General features: G+C 41.3%; 1 protein-coding gene across 1 annotated transcript in view; it reads left to right on the forward strand.

The window, feature by feature from the left end:
* The first annotated feature begins 20,607 nt into the window (after nt 1-20,607).
* The window catches only part of Lars2 (leucyl-tRNA synthetase 2, mitochondrial), a 99,945-nt gene continuing 93,869 nt past the window's right edge, over nt 20,608-26,683 (forward strand). Inside the window, exons 1-2 of the mRNA XM_021206583.2 lie at nt 20,608-20,774; nt 26,009-26,257. Coding sequence (XP_021062242.1) covers nt 26,027-26,257 — 231 coding nt within the window. The 5' untranslated portion in view covers nt 20,608-20,774; nt 26,009-26,026. The remainder of the gene's footprint in view (nt 20,775-26,008; nt 26,258-26,683) is intronic.

Consider the following 26,683-nt stretch of genomic DNA (forward strand, 5'->3'; position numbering starts at 1 on the left):
GGACAAAATCCCTGAGGAAAACAACCTAAAGAAGGAACCATTCATTTTGGCTTGTGTTTGGGGGATTTCTGTTTATATTGGACCACCTCTATTTTCTGTGGCCTGTGATGAGGCAGAAAGGCATGGTATAGCAGAACTGCTCAGTGCTGCTCAGTTCGCATGGGAAATGTCCTCTATAGGCTCCGGTTTTGAACACTTGGTTCTCTGTTTGGGGAGTTTGGGTGGGTAACCTTGCTGGAGGAAGTATGTCATTAAGGACTGTCTGAGAGTTCAGCAGCCTCAGGGCACTTCCAGCTCACTCTCTCTGCTCCATGCCTGCATTTGAAAGTATGAACTCTAATCATTTTGCTCTTGCTGCTGTGCCTCCCTCCCATGTTAGACTCTTGTCCCTCTGGAATATCATAAACCAAAATAAAATCCTTCTTCTATAAGATATATATATATATCTTACAATGGCCACAAAGCTGAAAAGGGGGTGGGGGTGAGGGGTGGAGCAAGATATGGCTCCCAAGAACATACATCTTCAATTAGGCCTTGTCTCTACCTCCTCACAATGATAGTTCAATTTATTGGTTAGATCAGAGCCCTCATGTGATTAGATTCACTAGCTGAGAACCCAACCTTCAGCATATGAGGCTTAACAATACATAATCTCTACATCCTACTACATGAACAGAGTTGGAAACAGGCCTCTGTTTTCCTTGTCTGCTGTGTGATTTAAGATGGACTTGACATTAGATTTTTGGAATCTAGCTTAGCCCACACCTGGCTTTCCTTTGTGTGAAACTATTTCTAGGCAAGGGTCAGCTGAGCAATCACTGAATTTCAGTCACTTACAGACTACATGGAAGACAAGATATGTAAACACAGATTCGAAGAACTGTTAGCTTGATGGGTAGCTGAAGCAGGAGGATTGCCAAGAGTTCAAGGCAGGCCTATTATTGTAGTTTAAATATGAAATGTTCTCTACATGCTCATGTTTTTTAATACTTTCCTCCTAGTGGCACAGTTTGGGAAGATTGTAAAGCATTCAGGAGATAGAGCCTTGAAGAAGTGGTCACTGGGAATAGACCTTGTAATGTTATGGCTCCACTCCATTCCCTGTTCACTACTTCCTATGGAGGATTTGATGTAACCAGTCGCCACCTGCTCATGCCATTGTGCCTTTCCTGGTCCTTCTTTAAGTTGTATCTTGTCAACTATTACAACTATAGGGTGAGCTCCAAGCCAGCCTGAACCACAGGGTGAGATCCTGTGTTGGTAGAAGCCACTCAAGGAAGGCTGTGGCAAGCAAGCAAGCTTCCTGGAGATGGCCCACCACTTTGCATGGCCATGATGGGCGATCTCTGAAGAGGCATGGACCCCAGGGACTTCATCCCAGAACTGCTTCTTGTAGCTTTGCCTTTCCATGCCTGCCATTACTGCAATCCTCATATCTCTGATATAGCCTGTTGTTTCCTGGTTTATTTGTTTGTTTTACTTATTCACTTTACATTTCCTGGATTTTTAAAAAATTATTTTTAAATTATTTATTATTTATTTAATGTATATGAGTACACTGTAGCTGTCTTCAGACACACCAGAAGAGGGCATCAAATGCCATTACAGATGGTTGTGAGCCACCATGTGGTTGCAGGGAATTGAACTCAGGACTTCTGGAAGAGCAGTTAGTGTTCTTAGCCGCTGAGCCATCTCTCTAGCCCCCAGTGCTTCTTGGGTTTTTAACCCACTCTGTTGGGAAGCTTTCCTACAAAATTAATATAAAAGGATACTTTCTTGTATTAATACTGTTTAGATGAATTAATGATTTTATAGAATTCCTGATTTGATTAAAATAATTTTCGGAAGTTAGAAAAATTGATAGACAAGTTAGAATCAAGAATAGACTATGCCCCCTTCTCATAGAATAATAGTAAGTAAAGGCTGCATGGAAAGGAATACAGTGAGCATTCATGCACTACAAGAATGTAAATCATACTAGGAAGAGAAATAGGCTTGGGACAGATTTACAATCAAAGAAAAGTATTCATTCTAGGTCGGGTCACAGGATGAAGCCACAGGTGTGAATCATGATAAAGCAGTCATGAATGTACAGAATTATTGCTATGAACTTATAATGGGCTTATGGAATTATTTGCTTTGAACTTATGATCAACATCCTGTTGTAACTCCCTATTATGTAACTTTTTTTTCTTACATAGAGAACTTTTGTCTGAAAAGCTAAAAGCAAAAATAAAATTGTTAGAACCTGCTCATTAGAGCTTCTCTCTATCCATCAACTCTAAGCATGTATATGTGTATATATATCTGTTTGTATGTACGTAGATACTTTTTTATGTATATATGAAATTGTTAGAACTTGTGTGTTGGAACTCACTTGTTAGAGCCTGGTTTTCCTCTTCCATTGTGAATGTGTGTGTATGACTTTCTCTCTTTCTTTTCTTTCTCACTGGCTTGCAAAGAGTTAATAAGCGTTGAGCCTCTCACCAGCTGGCTGCCCAGTGCTGGCCACTGAGTTAAAGAGCTCAGTTTCTTGCCAGTCAGAGAGTATACCAGCCCAAGTAACTAAGTTTCTTTTCCTAATTCCCTAATGCTATGAGCAAGAGTCAATTACCAGAAGCCATTAGCTCTGGCCCCAGATAGTAAAAGAGAGTTAATTGCCAGAAGCCATCAGTTCTGGCTCCAGAAGAACAGAAGAGAAACAAATTGTCAAGAGCTACCAGCTTTTGGTCTGCTGACTCTACATCACACCTCGGTTTACCCCTGGTGTCAAAGCTAGTCCTTGATACTATGTCATAATTAATTAATAAAAATACAAGTGATCCCAAAACATGGTATGACTAAATACCTGATTAACGGCAGAAATGTAGATCTACAGGTGCTCAGTTAAGGTTGTTCATTAAAATTGTGGATAAAAATTGCAGATAATTATCAAAATACGAGCAACATACATTTAAGGCACTTGGAAATAACTGTGTGTTGTCCACAGCCTCTTCTTAGCCTGATAATAACAAATTGTAAATATCTTTAGGTTAATTGTAACTAATACAATTTTATAAATTCAGTCTTTCTTCAAATAAGATTATCTCTTTCTAGAAGCAATCACAGGCCTAAGGAGATTTGCAGCACTTGAATGGATTTTTCCCTTCTCTTTTAATGAACAGATTAAAAACTTAATCCCAAGGTCTGTCTCTGTCAAAGTATAATTGTGGTATGAGTCATTCCAAGTGGGATATTTTCATGTGCACTTGAGAATCATAAGGCTTTGGGAGGAAAAAATACGACGTTTTGAAAGTTAATTAAGGAGATTATGTGTGGTAATGAATCCTTTGCATTATTGGGCTCTTAGGAAAATAAGACTCTCACTCCAGGATGCTCAAAGCCCAGGTGCTTGGTAGCAACTTCCGGAAAAGCTCCCAGCCGTATCTCCTCTCACACAAGGTGATCCTGAGTTTTTGGCCCACAGGTCAGCAAGTACCAAGGTGGAAAATGGCCTATGGTAGTTTGAATGAGAATGGAGGTATCTGAATGCTTGGTCTCCAGTTGGTGGCCCTGTTTTGGTAGGTTTGGGAAGTATGGCCTTGCTGGAGGAGGTATGTCAGTGGGGATGGGTTTTAAGAGTTTAAAAGACTTGCACCATTCTGAATTCTCTGTTTCCTGATTGAGGTTAGAGTTCCCAGCTATTCTTGCCACCATACTTACTTTCCTAAAGTACTAATGATTGTTGTGATTATAAAAAGATAAAGGGGTATAAGAATATGTTCTATGGGGGTGTGGTTAGGCGTGGGGGAAGGAGTTGCCTTGGTGGGCCCATGCCAAAGCATCCCTTTCCCCTGAGGGACCAGTCACAAGATGGTATAGTATAGAACAGAGTTTATTCAGGGCATAGGGAGGGGAGTTAAGAGGGTAGAGGCAGAGAAAGGAAGAGAGAGGGAGAGAGTAGAGAAGTAGAGGCTGGCCATGACGGCATGGAGAGAGGAGGGAAGGGAATGGGGAGAGAGGGGGAGCAAGGGGGCAAGTGGCAAGGGAGAGAAGCAGGAGTAAGAGAGTAAAAGAGAGAGGAGGGGGCAAGCAGCCCCTTTTATGGTGGGCCAGGCCTATCTAGCTGTGGCCATGTTACTGTGGGGGTGGAGTCCAGACAGAATACCAACAATGATGGACTCTTGTCATTCTGAAGTTGTAAGCCAAAAGTTAACCCTTCCTTCTATAAGTTGCCTGGTCATTGTGTTTTATTACAGCAATAAAAAAGTAACTACTACATGGCCCCTCCTATTTCCAAGCCTTTCCTTGAGGAGCAAAGGTAACAGTGAAAAGTGGTGTGTGTGTGTGTGTGTGTGTGTGTGTGTGTGTGTGTGTGTGTGTGTGTATGTGTGTGTGTTGCTGATGCTGATGCTGAATCATTATTAACTAAAACTTTATTGGGGCTGGCAGGATAGCTCAGCAATCAAGAGCACTTGTTGCTCAGTCCTGAGGACCAGAGTTGAGATCCTTCCTAGCACCCAAGTCAGGCTACTCATAGACACCTACCACTCTAAGGCAATGGTTTTCAACCTGTGGGCTGTGACCCCTTTTCACAGGGGTCATATATCAAAAATCCTACATATCAGATATTTTCATTACAATTTATAACAGCAGCAAATTACAGTTATGAAGTAGCAATGAAAATAATTTTATGGTTGGGGTGACCACAACATGAGAAACTGTTTTAAAGGGTTGTAGCATTAGGAAGGTTGAGAACCACTACAAGGGATCTAGCACCCTCTTCTGGCTTCTGAGCTGTGTATGTACACTCATGTAGACCCACAAATAAACAAACACAAATAAATAAATGAATAAATAAAGGAAGAAAGAAAGAAAGAAAGAAAGAAAGAAAGAAAGAAAGAAAGAAAGAAAGAAAGAAAGAAAGAAGTACACTTTAAAACTATTGGTACTCACAGGATGAAGTACATGAATCAAGGTCATTTGGACTATAAAGGTTGTGGAACAAATGAGGCTCACTGTGCAGAGACCACAGCAATGACCTTCAGAGTAGGCAGCCAACACCCCTTTCACCTTTCCTTTGGCTTGTGGAGAGGACAGCTGGTTATATGGGGGTGATGACTAGGTGAGACACTTTTGCTTTTTCAGACATTTAACTCCCTTTCATCAAGTAAATTTGTGCAGAAAGCACAAAGAGAGGCAGTCTAGCATTAGTGAGAAAGAGCTTAGACTCTGGAGCCACATAACATTTCACAACTGTGTTGCTATACTGGCTAGTTTTATGTCAACTTAACATAAACTAGAGTCCTTTGGAAAGTGAGCACCTCAATTAAGAAAATGACTTCGACAAGACTAGCCCATGGGCTGGAAGGTTGGTTTAAGAGATTAAGAGCACTGACTATTCCTCCAAAGGTCTTGAGTTCAACTCCCAGCAACCACATGGTGGCTCACAACCATCTGTAATGGCATCCAATGCCCTCTTCTGTTGTGTCTGAAGACAGCTATAGTGCACTCATATAAATAAAATAAATAAAACTTAAAAAAAAAAAAAGGACTGGTCCATGTGCAAGCTTGCAGTGCATTTTCTTAATCGTGATTGGTGTGGAATGACTCAACCCATTGTGGTTGGTTCCACTCTGGGGAAGGTTGTCCTGGGGTATGTAAGAAAGCAGGCTAAGTTGGGGCTGGAGAGATGGCTCAGTGGTTTAGAGCATTTGTTGCTCTTTCCTGCAGCAGACCCAGGGTCAATTCTCAGTACTCACATGGTGGCTCAAAACCATCTGTATCTGCAGTCCCAGAGAAGTAATGCCTTCTTTAGGCTTTCACTGGCACCAGGTACACATGTGGTACACATATGTACATGCCAGACAAGCATGCATATAAAATAAAATAAATATTTTAAAAAGTTGAAGGAAGGAAGGACAGAAGGAAGAGAGAGAGGGAGGGAGGGGAAGAAGCAGGGTGAGCAAGCCTTGGGGAACAAGCCAGTAAGCAGCATCTTCATGGCTTCTGCTTCACTTCCTGCCTCCAGGTTCCTGCCTTCTTGGAGTTCCTGGCTTGACTTTCTTCAGTGATGAAATTGATGTGTAAGTATAAACCAAATAAACCCTTTCCTCCCCAATTTGCTTTTGGTCATGATGTTTTATCATAGCTATAGAAACCCTGTATAAGACAGCATGCTTGAACAATATTCGTAGACTCTCAGTGTTCCAGTTTCCTCAAAGTATCCTGATTTCTGCAAAATGATGGTGGTAACTATACTGTCACCAATCAGATGGCTGATGGTCCATTTATTCTACGAACAAGAAATTATGGCAGGCCTCAGGTATAACAGGAACTGTCTCTACACGTGTTAGAATCCTCATGCAGACCTGGTTCATGGAGACCCTTAATCTTGCAAGTGTTAAGTACTTGGGTATTAAGAGCCTAACCCCTTGGCAGCAGCCAGTATTACAGCTCTCAGCCTGTTGTCTGAGATCATGGTCCTATGAGTTTGTATCTCTCTGGAACACTTCTGGTGACCTGTGCCTCTGGGTTCTCTTCTGTGACTCCTTATACCCTTTTACTCTTCTTTAGTCATCTCTTCACTCTCTTATCATCTGTTTTCATATTCCTTCTCCATGGCTTGGTTGCTCTTGAATGGTTCAACTACTCCTTCAGCCTAACCTCCCCTGTAATTCAGTGGCTTCCTGTTGAGAGGACTCAGGATATTCACCTCTGTGTTTGAGAGCTGCTGGGAACCCAGTGTGCTGTTCAAGAGTTGGGTACATGGCAAGGTCATTCAGGAGAGGATGTCCATTTTTGATCAGCCACCAGGCAGGCCTGGTATTGGGCTAGAGGGTAGCACCAGACGGTCTAAGTCCAAGGTGTACCCACAGGATCTTTAGCTGTTGGGCTGATAGCATTTCAATTGAGAATGTGAATCTGAAGTGTATGTGGGTTCTTTTCTTTTTGCTATCTTTTTACGCATGTCTATAAATAACTTCAAAAGAAACATGAATATTAGTGTAAATGTAAACTTTTATTTACCAGATGAAATTGTCATCTTGGAGGCTTACTGCTGAATAAGCTCACCCTTTCTAACTCTTTCTGAACTCTGGCTGACTGACTGATTCAAACTGGCTCCTCTTGGTTTCTGACTGAATTGCTCTGCTTGGCCTCAGACTAACTGGCAATCTGTTCTAATTTTTTGGCTCCTTCTCATTCTCTGGCCCATTCTGCCTCTGCCTTTATCTTCTCTCTCTCTCTCTCTCTCTCTCTCTCTCTCTCTCTCTCTCTCTCTCTGCCTATCTTTCCTCTCTGTTCTCATGGAAGTTGGGCATATCCTATCCTATCTCTGACTCATTCTGTCAAATCTTTCTTTGATTTGTCACTTTGCCCCTCAATTAGATTGTTTGGGATTAAAGGTGTATCATTCCAGCTAAATTAAACAGAATTTGGATGTGATTTCGTGCTAGAGTAGCCATGTTGCTGGATTAAAATTCTTCTCCATACTATCAATTTTGGAGTTACACATATCTTTAACAAATAGAGAGTCAAAAATGAAGAATCTGTGATTATTGGGAATCAATTTCATATTCTCTATGCAAAAAGAACACATGATGTGATATCATATGTTCTGGGCTACATAGTGAGTATCTGCCTCAAAAATATAGAACAAAGGCCAGTAAGATGGATTAAAGCAGTTGTTGCCAAACCTGACAACCTGAGTTTGATTTCTAGAACACACATGGTAGAAGGAAAAAACCGACTCCCAAAAGTTGTCCTCTGACTAACACACATAAACCATAGCAGAGCATCCCTAATACAAATACTAAATACAATAGTAATAAAGACTAGAGGCTGTTGGAAGAATTGGGGGAGGGAAAGAATACCTAGACTGGAGGATTTTAACAAGTACCCAGTGCTGAGAAGGAACATGGAAGATACTTGAGAGAACAGACAGCATGACTTTGGTGTGGAAGATGGGAAAGGATAGAGTTTATATCAGTTGAGTATGAGAGAATAGAAGATTTTATTACAATGAACAGAAAACTTAAGATGAGGCTTAAATAAGAGTTCCTATTAACTCCTGGCATGGGAACACAAGGAGCAATGTGGGTTTCAGGCAGAACTTGATCTCACAAGCACTTTCATGGCAATTTTAGCAAGTTTCCCATTCTGGTTCTAGGTGGGGACGGGGAGGAGGGAGACAGACAGGGAGGGAGAAGACCAGGCTCCACAATATGGAAGACAACAGAGACAAGAGACAGAGAGAGTGAGAGGCAGGAATACCCGGGTAAGAAAGGAACTGAGAGGGCTGGGTGGAGACTGTCTGGAGGAGTCTGTCCAGTCACCATTGTTTGCCTAACCCCTGCCACAAAGCCTGGATGCTATGGTATTCATGGAACTATTTGAATGAATATCACAGCAGAGTCAAAAGGATCACGGGATGGTGTGAAGTGAGGTGATGTGGGTGGGAAGAGTAGATCAAATATCTTAAAAAGAAACACTGGGAGAAAAAGAGATTCCCCCCATTTCTATTGTGTGGAAGCCTCTTATGATAAGGGAAAGGTGGTAATTCTATGAATTTTGACTCAGTGGGTGAGTCATGAATTTTAACAGTGCTGATCAAAGCACCTCAAACAACTCTACTCCTTTTTCTGAGAAAATCTGATAAGCATGCTGATGATCCACGGTTACAGTCAAAACATGTCTTGACCTCTTTGTGGTCAACGTTTAGTAAGAGTTCCTTTGACTTTTCCCAATCTATATTTTTAGCTATCAGCATTCTTTTCTAATCCATAAACCTGTACAATGCCTCTCCTAAGCCCCACGATAATCTAATTTTCTAAAGAAAACTTCCTTGGATGAAGATAACTATACCAGGGACTGGCACGATGACCTGAATTTGAGCCTCAAAACCCATATAAAGGTAGAAGGAGAGAACCAAGTCTACAAAGTTTTCTTCTGATCTCCACAGGTGTACCATGGAACAAGACCTCTCCTCCCAATCTCATGCACACCAAAGACAATGGAGACAACCTGAAGCCCAGTCAGTCTTCCCTCCTAGTCAGGAAAAGACCTGTTTACGTGAGCTGAAGTCTCCAGAAGCCCATCACCAGGGCTCTCTCAATATTTAGTGATGAGATAAAGAGGAGAACTGTGGCAATAACATACTACTCCCCTGAGGATGGACCCCCCCATTATTCTATTTTTTAAAAATTGCCCCATTGCTCCCCCCAATAATAGGAACTATATGCTAGTTAGCTCTAAAAGAAGCTAACAGGCCCATTAATCTTTTTTCAGACAATGTATATGCTATTAATTTGCTTTCTTGGTTATCAAATCCTTTGTCAAATTAGATGCCAATCCCCTTTTCCCTCTGCTCTTTTGTTTGTTTGTTTGTTTGTTTTTGTATTTTTGTTTTTTTGAGACAGGGTTTCTCTATGTAGTCCTGGCTGTCCTGGAACTCATTCTGTAGACCAGGCTGGCCTCGAACTCAGAAATCCACCTGCCTCTCCCTCCCAAGTGCTGGGATTAAAGGCATGTGCCACCATGCCCGGCCCTTCCCTCTGCTCTTACAAACTCTGCTAATTAAGGTCAAAGTCCACCATGAGCAGATAGCCTCTAGGCTCAGAGCAATATGAGAGACTTCATTAGTGGGGTTTCTCCTCTGACCTTGTCTGGGGAATTCTAAGCCCCACATATGCCTCTACCTGAGGAATGTAATGTAGCCTAAGTTAGATTACAAGATCAATTTCCTTTCTTCTGATAAAACCTGTACCGCTAGTACCTGAGATTCCTGAGATGTTTCCCCATGCTAATGAAGCATTTTACGTGCCCTAAGCCCCCAGCCTATGAACTTTGCCCATCCTGGATGTCCGTACTCTCAGTCCCCCAACACTTTATAAGTCTTGAATCACCCTAAGTAAATTTGATCTGCCTCTTGATAGCTGGTCCTGATGTGGTCATTCACTGTTTGATCTCACAGGGTTTCCAAACCCCTGCTGGACATCTCTGCTCCTTTTGTCCTTGTGGATTAAATAGGCCAAAGATCCACCAGGGTAGGGAGACCCACACTCCTATAGGTTTCCACCCTTTTACGGGGGCCAATCAGGTTCCGGTTCAATACTGTTCCCAGCATAGAGGCTGATGACTATGACTCCCCTTTATAAAAACAAAAAGGGGGTGATGTGGATCCAGAAAGCCATGTGACATGACGGGTGTGTGTGTGTGTATGGTGTCTGGAGCAAGAGTGAGGCTGAAATGTGTCCAGACCCAAAAATCTCATCCTGAGACCAGCAGGACAGAGTAGGGCTGCTTCCTCTTGCTCCTGTAAGACTCTGGTGAGCCTTAGCTTACCGGGAACCCCCTGAGTGAACCACGCAGAGCCGGAATCGATGCAAAAAGCAAGAGGAATTTTTGTTCCAGTGCACTGGGGTCGTCCTAGACCCGAAGGAGAGGCAGAGACCCCAGCGGCCTGTTTATACGGATTTTATACGGTTTCCAGGGGCAGAATAGAGCATCAGCAACTAGGCACAATACGATTGGTGGAACAGTGCACCCTTTAAACTGATTGGTCTTTAGGGAATGAGGTAGTAGGGGCTTACTCAGCCTCTCCCTTCTGGCCTACATGCTTCCTGACCTGTCTCTTCCAGGATGGGAGGGGTCCAGTGGAATTTGGAAAGTTCCAGAGCTCTGAGCTGACCTCTTTACTCTAAGCCTGTCATACATGTCCAAGCCTGTCCCAGCTCATGTATGCCTTATGACCCCCACCTCTGCTGTCTTTGAGGTGGTCATGTAGGCTGGCGGTCAGGTTTCAGGTTAAGCATTCTCTCTCCTTATAAGGGCAAGTTTAGCTAGCTCCTAGAATTCTTCTTCATGCAAATGAAACATTCCTAGCATCTGGGCCTCAGTCAATGATACATATTCACCCTAAAATCCCCTACCCACTCCCCAAGGCTTATATAGCTCTCATTGCCCCCCCATATAGAGAGCTGTTTTGCTGAAAACCGTCTACAGTGAAGGCTGTTTTCCTCTCACTCACCCCAACTGTATTCTGCCTGATCCACCCCCCACACCTGAGCTTCATTCCTTCCAGTCCAGCCAGGTATACAATGATTCCTGGATACTCCGTGGGGTAAAGCAGACCCCCAAAAGCCATACCTACTTAAAACATTCTATGAGAGTGACTAAATGTGTATGGGGAGCTAGAATATATAGGTTAGAAGACAAATTATCTTGGGCTGCCTTAGCCCCTGAAATTGCCACTCACTGCTGATGTTTATGTATGACCTAACATCGTTGTGACTTTCAGGTCAAATCCTTTGGGAATGTACAAACAGGCCCCTCACTACCAATGTTCAGTTGTCAACTATTGCAGGGCTCTCAGGTTCTTGCTTGGGGTTTAATAATAAATACACAAAGACATTTGTGTAGTCTAAGGCTGTTGCCATTTTTCTGGTGCGGTCCCTCAGCTAGCCTGTAATGTAACCTGCACTTGCGTCTCTCCACATGGCTCTCACTCACTGCTCTGACTCCTTGTCTTGTTCCTTTCTTCCTTATGTCTCCTGTGTCTGTCTTCTGCCCCAGCTCCAGTTGCCAGCTCTTTATTATGCAAGATGCCATACTCCTTACTCATCCAGTTGGCTTTGGGGCTACCCAGTCTACCCCATGGCAGCTTGCCTTTCTTTTGGGGCAGGTGAGGAAGTGACAAACATTTACATAGCCTGGTGCAGCTGGCCCAGCAATTAACAATTGACAGGGACAAGTCATACAATATGTTCAGGGGTATATTATCCTAGTCATCAGATAACATATGAGGCCTATAGCAGAGTTCCCCATTTTACTCCTGATGTTTCTTCTGATGTGTTTCAAAATTGTTTTGGTGTTAGTGTACAGGCAGTTCCACTGACCTGTTCTCTGGGACCTGACAGCTGCTTATATCAAGACCTGCTACAGCTGCCAGGTATGCCAGGTGTGGGCATTGAATAAAAGAACTGTACACTACCTTAGTGGTCTCTCTCTCTCTCTCTCTCTCTCTCTCTCTCTCTCTCTCTCTCTCTCTCTCTCTCTCTCTCTCTGTTTTCTGTGTGCTTTCCCCCACTCTGTCCCTCTCTCTGCTCTCATGACTCTTTGTTCTCTGTCTGTCTGTCTGTCTGTCTGTCTGTCTACAGATCCACTTATTTGCCTCCTCTATCCCTCCCCCAGGTTTTCACTCCTCTTCCCTTCCCCAGTAAACCATTTTAAAACTAGATCTGTTGCCTGACATAATTTCTCAGTGGTATACCTTGGCATAGCTCCACCAAAGGAACCTCCACTTGCTGCATCATCTTTCATAACACTTGGTTTATCACTTTCCTTGTTCTGTTGCTATAGAAACTTCATAATTGTTACTGTGTTGGAATGCAATTTTGAGGATAACCTGAATCTGTGTTCTTTGGCATGATCATTCATATTTGGCTCTAGAATAAACCATTCTTATTCCCTTTTAGACAACTATCTCACAATTCTGTCTACGTATCTTCAGGCCGTTGTCCCATGAATTTCTGTACACTCTCCTCAGGCCTAGTGGGGAGAAACCTGCTTCTGACCAAGCAGTAAATCTAGTTCCTTTATTAATTTTCATTTCCTAATTTTCATGGAATGCAGGGAAATGAGGTACTGTGTTAAATCAAGATTCTGATAACAAGCAGAGGGGTTGGTTTATAGACCTCGACAAAAGGGGAGAGAAACAAGAACAAAATTCCTTTTTGTTAGTCATTTCCAAACTTTTTCCTTGCAAGGCAGGAGCAGGAGTCAGAACAGCACACGGAAATAATGGATTAGTTAACACTGAGATATTCCAGATTACTTCTTTTATGTGAAGATTAAAGCAGACAGAAGGGACTTTATTATCAGCTCAATTTCCCTGGGTCTGTTGGGAAACCTGTTAGTTCTCTCTGTAATCCTGAGCTCTCAGGTCAACTAAACAGCTTCACTTCACTTTGGTGATACAGAACTTTGATGTGAATGACTCCACCTGACCTGGGTCTGTTGGAACCAACAGCAAGGCTTAGAGAAGACTAATGGATTTCTCTAGTTTTTATTTGGCTATGGGGAATCATTTCCTATGGAGGCTGGAGAGGGAAGCTCTTTTGTTTTTTAATTTTTGATAAAGTGCATATGCATACAGTTTACCATTTCATCCATGGAAGAAAAGCAAAGACTCTATCCCGGCCATCTTTTTACTTTTTATTCTGAGATAGGGGCTCATTAAGTTGTCGGGCAGCCTTGAATGTGCTGTCCTCCTGCCTCAGCTTCCCAAGTATTTGGAATTACTGGCATGTGCCACCACTCCTGACTTAGTAATCCTCCTGCCTCAATGTCAGATATATTTAAAATACAAGCATATATTATAGTGCCACACTTCCTTTTCAGAAGAAGGAGGAGGAGGAGGAGGAGGAGGAGGAGGAGGAGGAAAAGAGAAGAAGAAGAAGAAGAAGAAGAAGAAGAAGAAGAAGAAGAAGAAGAAGAAGAAGAAGAAAGAAGAAAGGAAAAAGAAGAAAAGATGTAACACGCTCTACACCGCAAGCAACTTGTCTCTTTTATTTAATAATGCATCTTGGCAGCATGATCTTTAAAAGTGAAAGGATTTACTTTCATGCTACTGTCTTTGATGTAAAAATAGTTACTTTTCAGAAAAGCAAATGACTTTTAGGAAAATTCCACTTGAAATAATCTTCTAAAAATGTCAATGTTAACTTTACTTCATAAGAGGACAAAGAGATTTTGAACCAGAATAAGGATGGAGGTTATATGTCTATGTATGGGGGGAAAGGCACTCTGGTGGTGATATATGTACGCACACATTAAGAGTGATGGGTTCAAGGTAGGCTGCCTAGAGACCCCCTCCTCTTTCTTTCTGTTCCCCCAGACCCAATCCTCTGGTCTTCTCCCTAGCACTGCAGCAGATCATTATCTGCAGTCTTCTCTCATCCTTGCCCACATCTCCTGTAGATCCCACAAATCATTCCCTCTCAACCTTTCTCTCCCTACTTGTAGCTTTGTTCCAGATTTCAACTTCAAAAGGCATCCCCTGCTAACCCAAGGGCCTCAAGACAACAAATAGGTTGAAGGCAGACCACACCTCTCCTTCTACTCCCAAGATCCAATCTTCTTAGTCTCATCCCCAGACCTTGCTGTGGTCTCTCCTTCCTCTCTGATTCCATCCCCAAAGGATCACAAAGACCTTTTCTTCCACACTTCCTTTCACCAACTTATCTCAGTACCCCAGCCTCCAACACCAACATTTCCTGTGCCAACCAGCTGAACAAGCCAGAAAAACAGGCAATACTTAGCCATCACACTCTCGAAAATCCAGAGAGGAAACAGAAACCAAGGAACAAAACACCCACCCAACAAAGACAGATCTAGGCAGCACCTAGACCTATAATCATCCCAAACCCAGACTCCTAGACACTAGCATTAAAAAAAAAAATCAAAACCACCCAGGGCAATATGTCTCCACTAGAGCTCAGCTATCCTACCACAGCAGGCTCTGAATACTCCAACATAGTTGAAGCACAAGAAAAAGACCCTAAAACAGCCTTTATGAATATGATAAAGGTCTTTAAAGAGGAAATGAATAAATCCCTTAAAGAAATACAGGAAAACACAATTAAACAGTGAAAGGAAATAAAACTGTTCAAAATCTGAAATTGAAACTAGAATCAATAAAGACAACCCAAACTGAGGAAAATCTGGAAAAAATATTTAGGAATTTGAACAGGAACCACAGAGGCAAGCTTCACCAACAGAATACAAGAGATAGAAGAGAGAATCTCAGACACGGAAGATACAATTGAAGAAATGGATACATCAATCAAATTAAATGTAAAATCTGAAAAGACCCCTGACAAAAAACCTCCAGGAAATCTGGGACACCATGAGAAGACCAAACCTAGGAATAATAGCTATAGAGGAAAGAAAAGAAACCCAACTCAAAGGCCCAGAAAATGTTTTCAACAAAATCATAGAAGAAAAATCTTCTAATCTAAAGAAGGAGTTACCTATAAAGATACAAGAAACATACAGAGCACCAAATAGAGTGGACCAGAAAAGAAAGTCTCCCCAGCACCCAGTAATCAAATGACATATAGAGCAAAGAAAGAATATTGCAAACTGCAAGGGGAAAAACCCATCAAATAAATGCAGGTTTATTAGAATTACACCTTACTTCTCAATGGATACTCTGAAAGCCAGAAAGGCTTGGACAGATGTGCTGCTGATACTAAGAGAACACACCAGACTACTACACCCAGCAAAACTTTCAATCACCATAGATGGAGAAATAAGATAGTTCATAATAAAGTCAAATTTAAACAATATCTATCTACAAATCCAGCCCTACAGAAGGTGCTAGAAGGAAAACTCCAACCTAAGTAGGTTAACTACACCCATGAAATAAATAATCTCACAGTAGCAAAATCAAAAGAAGACACACACTATAAAATAGCCACCACCACAAAAAATAACCAGAATTCAAGTCATTGTTCACTGCTATCTCTCAATATCAATGACCTCAATTCTCCTATAAAATGATACAGACTAGCAAAATAGATGTTCAAATAAGATGCATCCTCTGCTGCATTAAAAAAATATACTTCAAGATCAAAGATAGACATTGCCTCAGAGTAAAGGGTAGAAAAAGATTTTCCAAGTAAATGGACTTAAGAAGCAAGCTGGTGTAGCAACTTTAATATCTAACCAATAATATTTTAAAACAGACCAAACCAAAACTAATCAAAACATACAGGGAAGGGTACTATATTCTCACAAAAGGAAAAATCCACCAAGATGACATTTCAATTATTAACATTTATGCCCCAAACACAAGAGCACCTCAGTATGTAAAAGAAATACTACTACAGCTTAAATCACATATTGACCCTTACACAATCATAGTAAGAGACTTCAATACCCTATTCTCATCAATGAATAGATCATCCAGGCTAAAACCAAACAGAGAAATGTTGGACCTAACAGATATTTACAGAAATTTTCACTCAAACACTCAGCATCTCTTGGAACATTCTTAAAACTGACCACATTTCAGACGCAAAGCAAGTTTTAACAGATACAAGAAAATTAAAATAACTCCCTGCATTTTATCAGACCACCATGAATTAAAGCTGGATATAATCAACAACAGAAAAAACCGAAATCTACAATCTTGGGAAAACTGGACAACTCTCTACTGAATGAAAAATGGGTCAAAATAGAACTAAAGAAATTAAAGACTTTCTAGAATTCGATGAAAATGAAGGCACGAGATACACAAATTTATGGGACACAATGAAAGCAGTGTTAAAAGGGATGTTCATAGCATTAAGTGCCTACATAAAAAGATTGGAGAGATCTCATACTAGCAACTTAACAGTACACCCAAAAGAGTAGATGGAAAGAAACTGAGGGCTGAAATGAATATAATAGAAACAAAGGGAACAGTACAAAGAACCAATGAAAGGAAGGGTTGGTTCTTTGAGAAAATCAACAAGATAGACAAATCCTAATCCTAACTAAAAAACAGAAAAAAGAATATCCTAATTAATAAAATCAGAAATGAAAAGGGGACATAAAAACAGACACAGGGGAGATGCAGAGAATTGTATCTACTTTAAAAACCTGTATTCTACCAAATTGGAAAGTATAAAATAAATGGAAACTTTTCCTGATAGGTACCACTTACTTAAGTTAAATCAAGATCCAATAAACAATTTAAATAGACCTATAACTCTGGTGAAATAGAAGCAGACATTAAAAGGCTTGCCATCAAAAAAGGTCCAGGGCCAGATGGTTTTAGTGCAGAATTATTCCAGACTTTCAAAGAAGAGTTAATGCCAATGCTCCTCAAATTATTCCACAAAATAGAAACAGAAGAACATTAACCACTTCATTTTATGAAGTCGCAGTTACCCTGATATCCAAATGACACATAGTCAACAAAGAAAGAGACTTACAGACCAATTTCCCTTATGAACATTGGTGCAAAAATACTCAATAAAATACTTGCAAACTGAATCCAGGAACACATCAAAAACATCATCCACCATTATCAAGTAGGCTTTGTCTTAAAGATGCTTGGATGGTTCAACAAACAAAAAAATCAGTAAATGTAATCTACCATATAAACAAAGAAAAAAAACCCCACATGATCATCTCATAAGATGTAGGAAAGGCCTTTGATCGAATCTAATACCCCTTTATGTTAAGAGTCTTGGAGATATCAGGGATACAAGGGATGTACTTAAACATAATTAAGGCAATGTGTAGCAAGCTGATAGCCAACAGCAAATGAAATGGAGATATATTCAATGCAATTCCACTAAAATCAGAAACAAGACAAGATTGTCCACCCTCTCCAGATCTTTTTTTTTTTTTTTTTTTTTGAGACAGGGTTTCTCTGTATAGCTCTGGCTGTCCTAGAACTCACTTGGTAGACCAGGCTGGCCTTGAACTCAGAAATCCGCCTGCCTCTGCCTCCCCAGTGCTGGGATTAAAGGCCTGCGCCACCAGGCCCGGCTCCAGATCTTTTTAATACAGTACTCAAAGTTTTAACTAGAGCAATAAAACAACGGCAAGAGATCAAGGGGATACAATTTGGAAAGGAACAAGTCTAAGTATCATTATTTGCAGATACTTTCCCCCCGAAGTATACATAAATGACCCTAAAAAATTCACTAGGAAACTCCCTACAGCTGTTAAACACTTTCAGCAGAGTGGCCAGAAAAAAGACTAACTTAAAAATAGTCAGTAGTTCTTCCATATATAAATGATAAATGAATTGGAAAAGAAATCAAAGAAGCAACACCTTTCACAATAGCTCAAATAATGTAAAATACCTTGGGGTAACTAACTAAGCAAGTAAAAGATTTGTATGATAAAAACTTCCAATTCTTTGGAGAAAGAAATTGAAGATGATATCAGAAGATGGAAAGATCTCCCATGCTCAAGGATTGGGAGGACTAACATAGTAAAAATGGTCATCCTACCAAAAGCAATCTACGGATTCAATGCAATTCCTATCAAATTCCAACTCAATTCTTTACAGACATTGAAAGGACAATTCTCAAATTCGTATAGAAAAAGAAGCAAACAAAAATAACCCAGGATAGTTAAAACAATCCTGAACAATAAAAGAACTGCTGGGTGCCCCACCACTCTCAATTTCAAGGCATATAAACAGACGTGTTGATCAATGGAATCAAATTGAAGATCCAGACATAAATTCATACACTTATGGATACCTGATTTTTTTGATAAAGAGGCCAGAAATACACAATGGAAAAAAGATAGCATCTTCAACAAATGGTGCTGGTTAAACTAGATATCTGCATGTAGAAGAATGCAAATATATCCATATGTATCACTCTGTATAAAACTCAAGTCTAAGTGGATCAAAGATCTCAGCATAAAGCCAGATACACGGAACTTGATAGAGGAGAGAGTGGTGAATAGCCTTGAATGCCTTGGTGTAATAGATGACTTTCTGAACAGAACACCAATAATGCAGTCACTAGATCAACAATTAATAAATTGGACCTCATGAAACTGAAAACTTCTGTTAAACAAAGGATACTGTAGCCACCAGCTTACTGGGTTCCTGAAAGGAAAGATGGGGTTTTGGAAGGAAAAGGCTGTGAGAGAAATAACAAGCCAAGACAAAGTTCTGATCAAGGTCAATGTTTACTTATGAGTCTGAGGTTATAAAGGGGGGGGGGGAGTGGGAACCCATCCCCCACCATGCCAGGATCTCGTTGCTTTGTCAGGATAATGTCAGGAAAACTGGTTCAGCCTCTTGGCTGAGGAACCCTCAGATGTGTCAGACAAAAGATAACATAAGTGACAGTTCATGCTGGCCAGAATGTGGAACAAGGGGAACACTCCTCCATTGATGGCGGGAGTGCAAACCTGATCGCTACTATGGAAATCAATATATTGATTCCTTAGAAATTTGGGATCCATCTACCTCAAGACCCAGGTGTACCACTCTTGGGCTTATACCCAAAGCCTGTTCCATCCTTCTTCAAGGACACTTGCTCAACCATGTTCATTGTTGCTTTATTCAAAGTAGCCAGAAACTGGAAACAATCCATATGTCTCTCAACAGAAGGATGGATAAAGAAAATGTGGTGCATTTTCACAATGGAGTATTACTTTGCTCTTTAAAAAAAAATGACACCATGAAATTTGCAAGCAAATGGATGGATCTAGGAAAAAAAAAGAAATCACCCCAAGTGATGTAACCCAGAATCTGAAAGATAAATATGGTATAAGTATTTACTTATAAGGGGATTTTAGGATTTTAGCCATTAAGTAAGTGATAATCAAGCTACAATCCATAGAAACAGAGAGGTTACGTAAAGAGGAGGGGTCTGGGGAGACATAGGAACTGACCTGGGAAGGTAGATTAGATTTTATGGGAGGATTGGGGGTGGGTGAGGATGGGAGGGTGTCGTGTGGAGGGAGAGAGTATGGGGAGAGTCAGCTGAAATTGAAGTAGGGCACTTCTGGGGTGGGGGTGGGGGTTGTGGAAAGCTAGTGCAGTGGGAACCTAGTGCAAACTGTACCAGGGCAATGGTGGCACAGAATTGGTTTCCAGGTGAGGTTTGATGCTGGTCTAGAACAACCTGGTGTTTTGAGGTTTAAATTATCAGGAAATTGTTTTTGTTGTTGTCGCTGAAGTCTTGGAAATGGACAAAAGCTTCCTATGTTTCCTGGGTGGCACACAGAATGAAGTTTTATTCTGTAGGAGTGTACACTCTTGCTGGCCTCCTTATGGACTGCATTGACCCATGTGAGGACAGAAACTAAGATGGGGAATATGCAGTGACAGGATGGATTGTTTGTGAAGCTACAATTGATTTCAGCCCTGTAGAAAGAGATGGCACTCAGACATTGTTTTTTGTTTTTTGTTTTTTGTTTTTGTTTTTGCTATTACTGGATATCAACCATTTTACACTATTAGCAAATCTCAGTATGCTGGACTTCTCACATGTGGCTTTAAAAAGATTCTTCCTTTAAAAGATAGAGTATAATTACACCATTGTTCCTTTGCAATTCCTTGATTTATTACAGGCAAGAAGCACTTGCTCCATGCAGTGCGTGCTGAGCGATGAGGCACATTAACCCCATAAGGAAGGAGGTCAGACATCTTGTTTTTCTGTCAGTACATTTTGTTCCTGCTCTACTCCGGGCTAGGTAATTCTCCTCCTGGGGTTATAAGATCATCTGATATGATGGACGAAAAGTGCTTCAACCCTCACCAGGCCCATAATGGATCAAAAAATCGGACAAACCAGCCCAGTAGGCAGCTTCTGCGACGCTGAGATTCAAACCCTGGCCTTGAACCACCCCAGAGCTCTTTTAACCACCTTTCACCTTCATTCTTTAGTACCTCCCCCGCTTCTGTTCTAATTGTAAGACCATGACAATCCGGTAAGTAGAATTTTGTGGAGAGCGGGCGTAGAGGGCGAGGCCTGGGCGGGGCCGGTCCTGGGCGAGCAGTCTGGGGGCGGAGTCAGCGCCGTCTCTCCGGCACTCGTCCTTCCCCCTTGGCTCCGCCTCTCTTGTCTGTGTCCGCGGCCTCCGCTTCCGATAAAGTTGTTGTTTTGCCAACATGGCGGCGCCCATAGTGACTGGCTGGGTCTTGCTCGTGTAAAGCTTGGGGAACGAGGCAGAAGGTAGCAGCTGGCCAGAGCCTGAGAGCAGAAAGCCCCTACTGGGGCTCAGGAAGAGGAGAGACAGGCCCCGCTTAGCTCCAGGAGTTGAAGGTGCGGACAGGCTCGGGAGTCCCGGGACCTTGCAGTTTTCCAAACTAGGAAAAGCTCCGAGATTCTCGTCTATAGGCTCTTTCAGCCATGGACCCTGTTGACAGCTCCGGACTCTTGCTCGGAGAACGCACATCTTCACATGGCTTAGTATTCGAATTCTCCTTTACTACTCGCCTCCCCCGGGTGCCTGGATCTTCGCTTCGGGGTTGGGGGTTTGGACCCAGAAAAGGACCATCAATAGTTAGTACATCTTTGGGGGACCCACAGTATTAATTAGGACCTGCAGGTCTTCAGAAGTCGTCTGGATCCTAACAGGCTCACAGCTTACAGAGAACGTGGAGTTCCAGAAACGAAATAACTTGCCTGAGGTCCTGCAGGAAATTAGAAATAGCACGTGTTTTTTAACATTAGTGTTTTGCAAGACGTGTTTGTTGACATTTGTGTTTTTATAAGACACGTTTGTTGGGGTGAAGTGTGTGTTTACTTACTCGTTTTGTTTGTATACACACCACCCTCTGCTAAAATGGCTGATTTTGATGCCAGGAAGAGGCAATGCCCATTAGGACTTCCATGGACAGGCACTTGAAATGGCTCAGAGCTGTGCCTAGTAAGTAAAAGAACAGAAGATGGTTGAAATCTAAAAGTTCTGTAAATTCATAGGCATGAGCACAGACTATTTGTTCTTAGTCTATTCTCCTAGTGGATAGAGTCTGAGGGTGATCTTGGACCTATGCCTAAGGGCTTGGGATTTATTTTTATTTTTTATTTTTTGAATTGCTCAGGATGGAACCAATGGCCTCAAACAGTGAAAGGGAATTACTCTACCACTATGCTATATCCCCAGCCTCCACGTTTACAGTATTTATTTGTTTTATTTTGTTTTTGGTGCTGGGGATTGAACTGATGTGCTGAACATCTGTTTTATATATCTAGTCCTTGGATTTTCTTAACAAATCTGTTTTTGTTTTAAGACTTATTTTTAATTGTGTGTGTCTGTGTGTGTGTGAGAGAGAGAGTGTGGGTGCCCATGTAGGCCAGAGGCATCGGATCTTCCTGAAGCTGCAATCATAGGAATTGTGAGTCACCCACCGTGAGTGCTGGGGACCAAGCGGGGATCCTGTGCAAGAGCGGTGTGCTCTCTTAACTGCTGTGCCATTTTTCCTGCCCCTTCTTTCTTTGTTTGTTTAAAGACAGAGTCTTGCTGTATAGCCCAGACTTCCCTACAACTCATGGTAGCCCAGGTTGTACTGGAACTCTTGACAGTCCTCTTACCTCAGCCTCTCAAGCTACTGGCATTCCAGGTGTGAGACATCACAGTTTCGTAACTCCTCTGGCATATGTACATTGCCAAATTGCTTCAGAGAGGTGTTCTCAATTTACATCTATTAATAGTGCATACTCATAATTATTTTCATTAAAACTATAAGCAAGATATTTGGTTGTTTTTATTTCTTTATTAGTTGTAAAGTTGATTTTTTTTTTCATGTTTCTTGGCTTTTGTCTTCTGTCTTATCCCCAACTTGAGGCACCAATCCCCTTTTCTGGTGCTGTGGATTGAATCCAGAGTTTTGGACTTGCAAAGCAAGTGTTCTGCTACTGAGTTATACTTCCATGCCTATATCTTTGCCTATTTTAAACATGTTTTGGGGGTTCTTTCCTCATATGTGAACTCTTTATGGAGTTGTTTAACCTTTTGTCATTGTAGTTTGGGACAAATATTTTTCTTCAGCGATTTGTTTACTCTTTAGCAATTTGTTCTTATTTTTTTTTCTTTCTTTTCTTTAAGACAGGATCTCACTGTGTACCTGTGTAGCTCAGGCTGGCCTTGGATTTAAGATCCTCTTGTCACAGCCTCCTTAGTGCTGTGATTACCAACATGTTTCACCCCACCAACTTATACATTTTTGGTATATAGATATTTTATGGTTTTGGAGTAAGACTGATTAATTGTGGTACTTAAAAGAATTCCTATTAACTAAGTTTGATGGTGTGTGGTGCCTATAAGCCTAACATTTGGGAGACAGAAGCAGGGATATCAGGAGTTCAGGGTCATCCTCTCTACAGTTCGAGTTCAAGGACAGCCTGAGCTAAATAAAACCCTGTCTCAAATTCCCACATCCCTCCAAGACACTGGGGTTTGTGCCAGTTTATGGTTTGCATTGGAGCTCTAATTTAAATTTTTCTCAAATGCATTGAACAATCAATCATTTTCAGAGTTGTGGTGGCGCACATGAAATCCCAGCTCTGAGGAGGCTGAGGCAAAAGAACAAAATTAGAGGCTAGCCTGGGCTATGTAGTGATATCCTGTTATTTTTGTTTTTATTTGGATATATATATATATGTATATACATAAGTACACACATGTAGAGCCCAGAAGTCAATGTTTGATATTTAAAAATTATATTTATTTAATTAATTCTATGTGCATTATTTAATTAATTTTATGTGTATTTTTGTATGTGCCTGAGTGCATGTCTGTATATCACATGTGTGCAGAAACCCTTGGAGGTCAGGAGACATCAGATTCCTTAAACTGTAGGTATACATTGTTTGAGCTGCCCTGTGAGTACTCTGTAGGAGATGCAGTACTCTTGTAAAATAAGCCATCTCTCCAGCTCCCCAGTGTTAGATGTCTTTTATCTCTCTCTACATTAGTTTTTTTCGACATTAGATTTCCACTGAAACTGAAACTCAGTAATTGGCTAACGTAGCCGGTCAGCAAGCTTCAGGGATCTTCTTGTTTCCACAAGCCCCACCCCCAGTGCTGGGGATAGCAACACAGTGCCACCATATGTGTAGGGCTTTTTGTGAGTGTTCTGGGGATCTGAATGTAAGTCTTCATGCTTATGTAGCAAGCACTTCGCCCACTGAACCTCCTGAGCCAAGAGACAGTTCCCTTTTACTTTCTGATCTGCGTGTGCTTTTCTTTATGAAGTCTAATTGCATTATTTATTTCTTTGAAGGCATGTCTGCCATGGCCACGTACAAAGGTCAGTGGACACACCTCTCCACCCTGTGGTCTTAGGGATCAAACTTGGGTTGTGAAGTTTGGTAGCAATAGCCTTTACCAGCTGAGCCATTTACCAGTATTTACCGTGAGCTTTAAATTCTTGTATATACTTAGATCTGTTTTAATGTTCTTTAGTTCATTGGTTTAAACAAAGGAGAAGTCATTAAAGAGCCTGGTGCAGTGTAGAGCATCATGTTCAGCCAGCAGTAAGTGTTACTGTACATTCACATTGCTGTTGTTGATGATTGCTCATCAGCACTTTACCCATCATGATGGGGAACAAGTCCCAAACAGCAGTTCAGGTCAATTTGTATTTTATTTTCCTATTACTATTTATTTATGAACAGAATAGTCCAGAATACTCTCCTTATGTGCCATGTAGGAAAGAAATGTTAAATATCTGGCTAGGTGCCTTCTGCTAACAGTCTTTGGCTTATTGTGGTTTCAGAATGTTTACTTAGTAAGAAAACCATAAAATCCCTGACTCACATAGATAGTTCTAATAATTTACAAATCTAAGCCCTATTGCCTTCCTTATATAAAGTTGGCTGCTGATATCCAGCTTCATGTAGTTCATTCTATTTCCTATATAGTCATATTGATCTATTTTAGAATATTCAAACCCAACTGATAGGGGATTTTTCTCTACCTCCCAGTCTGTCACTTATTCTACTTATTCTAGTCCTAAAAGAGTAAGCGATGTTAAAAGTAGTGGGACATGGTATGTCAAGAACTTGTGCAAACCAACTTGTGGCAGCAATTGCCACAGTTCCATGTTCTGTGAGTGTGCACTCCTCTTTTACAGCCGGTAGTAACCCTCCTGGCAACATTTGATCCAGTGCCTTCATGTAAGTAACATGCCAAATCCCAGGGAAAATGGAAAAGATTTTGAAAGAATCAGATGATTAATACCGGTTTAGAATGCCTGGTTTTCTTGTGTCTCTCTTGTCTTTTTACCTCTCCATTGCTGTTATGCAATGAGGCAGAAAGTTTGGAGTGTTTCTTTAGTACCACATCCTAAACATTTGATGAAATCTCACTTCAGCCCCTTAAAGGGAAAAAGCAGGGAAATTCTTCATCAAGGCTATTTCTGCCATTCACCTGAGGAGCAAACCAGGGAAATATCGGAACTAAGATTTGAATCCCAGGTGGTTATCCTGCTGGACCCCTGTACAGTGTTGTAATCCAGAGAGTTCTATAACAGAACCACTGCATGTTATGTCATAGGTTCATCTGTGTCTTACCTGCTTCTCTGTGTATACAGTTGCTGTAAAAGAAGGTGCTTTGTCCTTTGTTTTTCTTTGCTATGGATAGAATCTAAAACTTTGCACTTGGTAAGCATATGCTCTGTGTCTTACACACCCAGCCTGAGACTCCTTTGCTATGTTTGTAGTGCTTGGAACAGTGTGTGGACCTAATATCATTCAATAAGTATTTGGCAAATGAAAAAACAAATGAATACATAGTTTTCTAAATAATATTTATTTCATGGCTTAGTCTATAACGGTCTGTTCAACTCATAACACACATGTACACACACACACACAAATATACATATGAAAAATGTTAATTTTGTTCAGAATTTGTAGTCCTTCTGGGAGACCTGTGCTTAGATCTCTTCTAGTATTTGAGCACATAGCTAAGTCAAGATGTGCTTAGAGTTCTTCTGGAGTTCAGAGAGATAGCAATTGATATGCTAGATAAATTAGAGGGAGGGTTTCCATTGTCTCCTATGCTGTTGGAAGGGTGTGTATTAACTGGCCTTTTGGTGGCCTCCCTTTTTTCTGTGAGGGTTTTGTGTATTTGGTGTTTGCAGCATGAATTACCTTTATATTTTCTTTTTTTTTTTTTTAAGATTTATTTATTTTAAATATGTGAGTACACTGTCGTTGTCTTCAGACACACCAGAAGAAAACCATCAGATCCCATTACAGATAGTTTTGAGTCACCATGTGGTTGCTGGGAATTGAATTCAGGACCTCTGGAAGGGCAAGTCAGTGCTCTTAACCACTGAGCCATCTCTCCAGCCCACCTTTATATTTTCTAATAAAAAGTTTGTATCTAGTACTACAGAACTTCTAAAATGTTCTGTTAGGAAATGGTTACCAAAGGAAGACGAGAAATCATGTGAGCAGGCAGGAAATGCTGAGCTGTGTCGATCAGAAAGACCAATCTTGAGAGATTCTGGGTGGTGAATATCGTGTTCCTTTGCCCTCTTTTCTAGGGTCTTCTCTCCTGAAGAATGGCATCCACTTGTCAAAGGCTGAGTTTCTATGTCTCTCCTCTGAAAAGGCAGCTAGTTAGCGGGCCACCTGTCATCCTGTGGGAAAGACTAATTCCAGGGTGTTCCAGAAGTATCTACAGTGCTACCGGGAAGTGGACGAAGGAGTACACACTACAGACAAGGAAGGATGTGGAGAAGTGGTGGCACCAACAGATAAAGGAGCAGGCGTCCAGAATCTCAGAGGAAGATGTGAGTATTCTAAGAGGGCAGATGCCGAACACCTGATAAGCAGCATCCTAAGGGAGGAAGAGTTTTCATGGTTTACAGTTTGAGGGGATGAATTCTATCATGGCACATCAGGTAAGGCATGGCAGACTGTCAAGAATGTGAGGTGGCTGGTCACATTGCATCTGTAGTTAGGGAGCAGGGAGTAGACTGGAAATGGGGCTGAGCTATATAGAACCTCAACTTCAGCAAAGCTCTACCTCCTAAAGCTTCCACAACCTTCCCAAATGGCACCACCAGCTGGGGGCCAAGTGTGCAAACACATGGTCCTATGGGGACATTGTACATTCAATCCACATTAGTAGAGAAGAGGAGCTAAGGACTTGGACTCTGGGCTCACACTGCTTGGTTTAGGATAAGTTATTAGATGTGTGGCCTTAAACCAAATAA

The sequence above is a fragment of the Mus pahari genome, chromosome 10, assembly GCF_900095145.1.
Source record: "Mus pahari chromosome 10, PAHARI_EIJ_v1.1, whole genome shotgun sequence".
Lineage (NCBI taxonomy): Eukaryota > Metazoa > Chordata > Mammalia > Rodentia > Muridae > Mus > Mus pahari.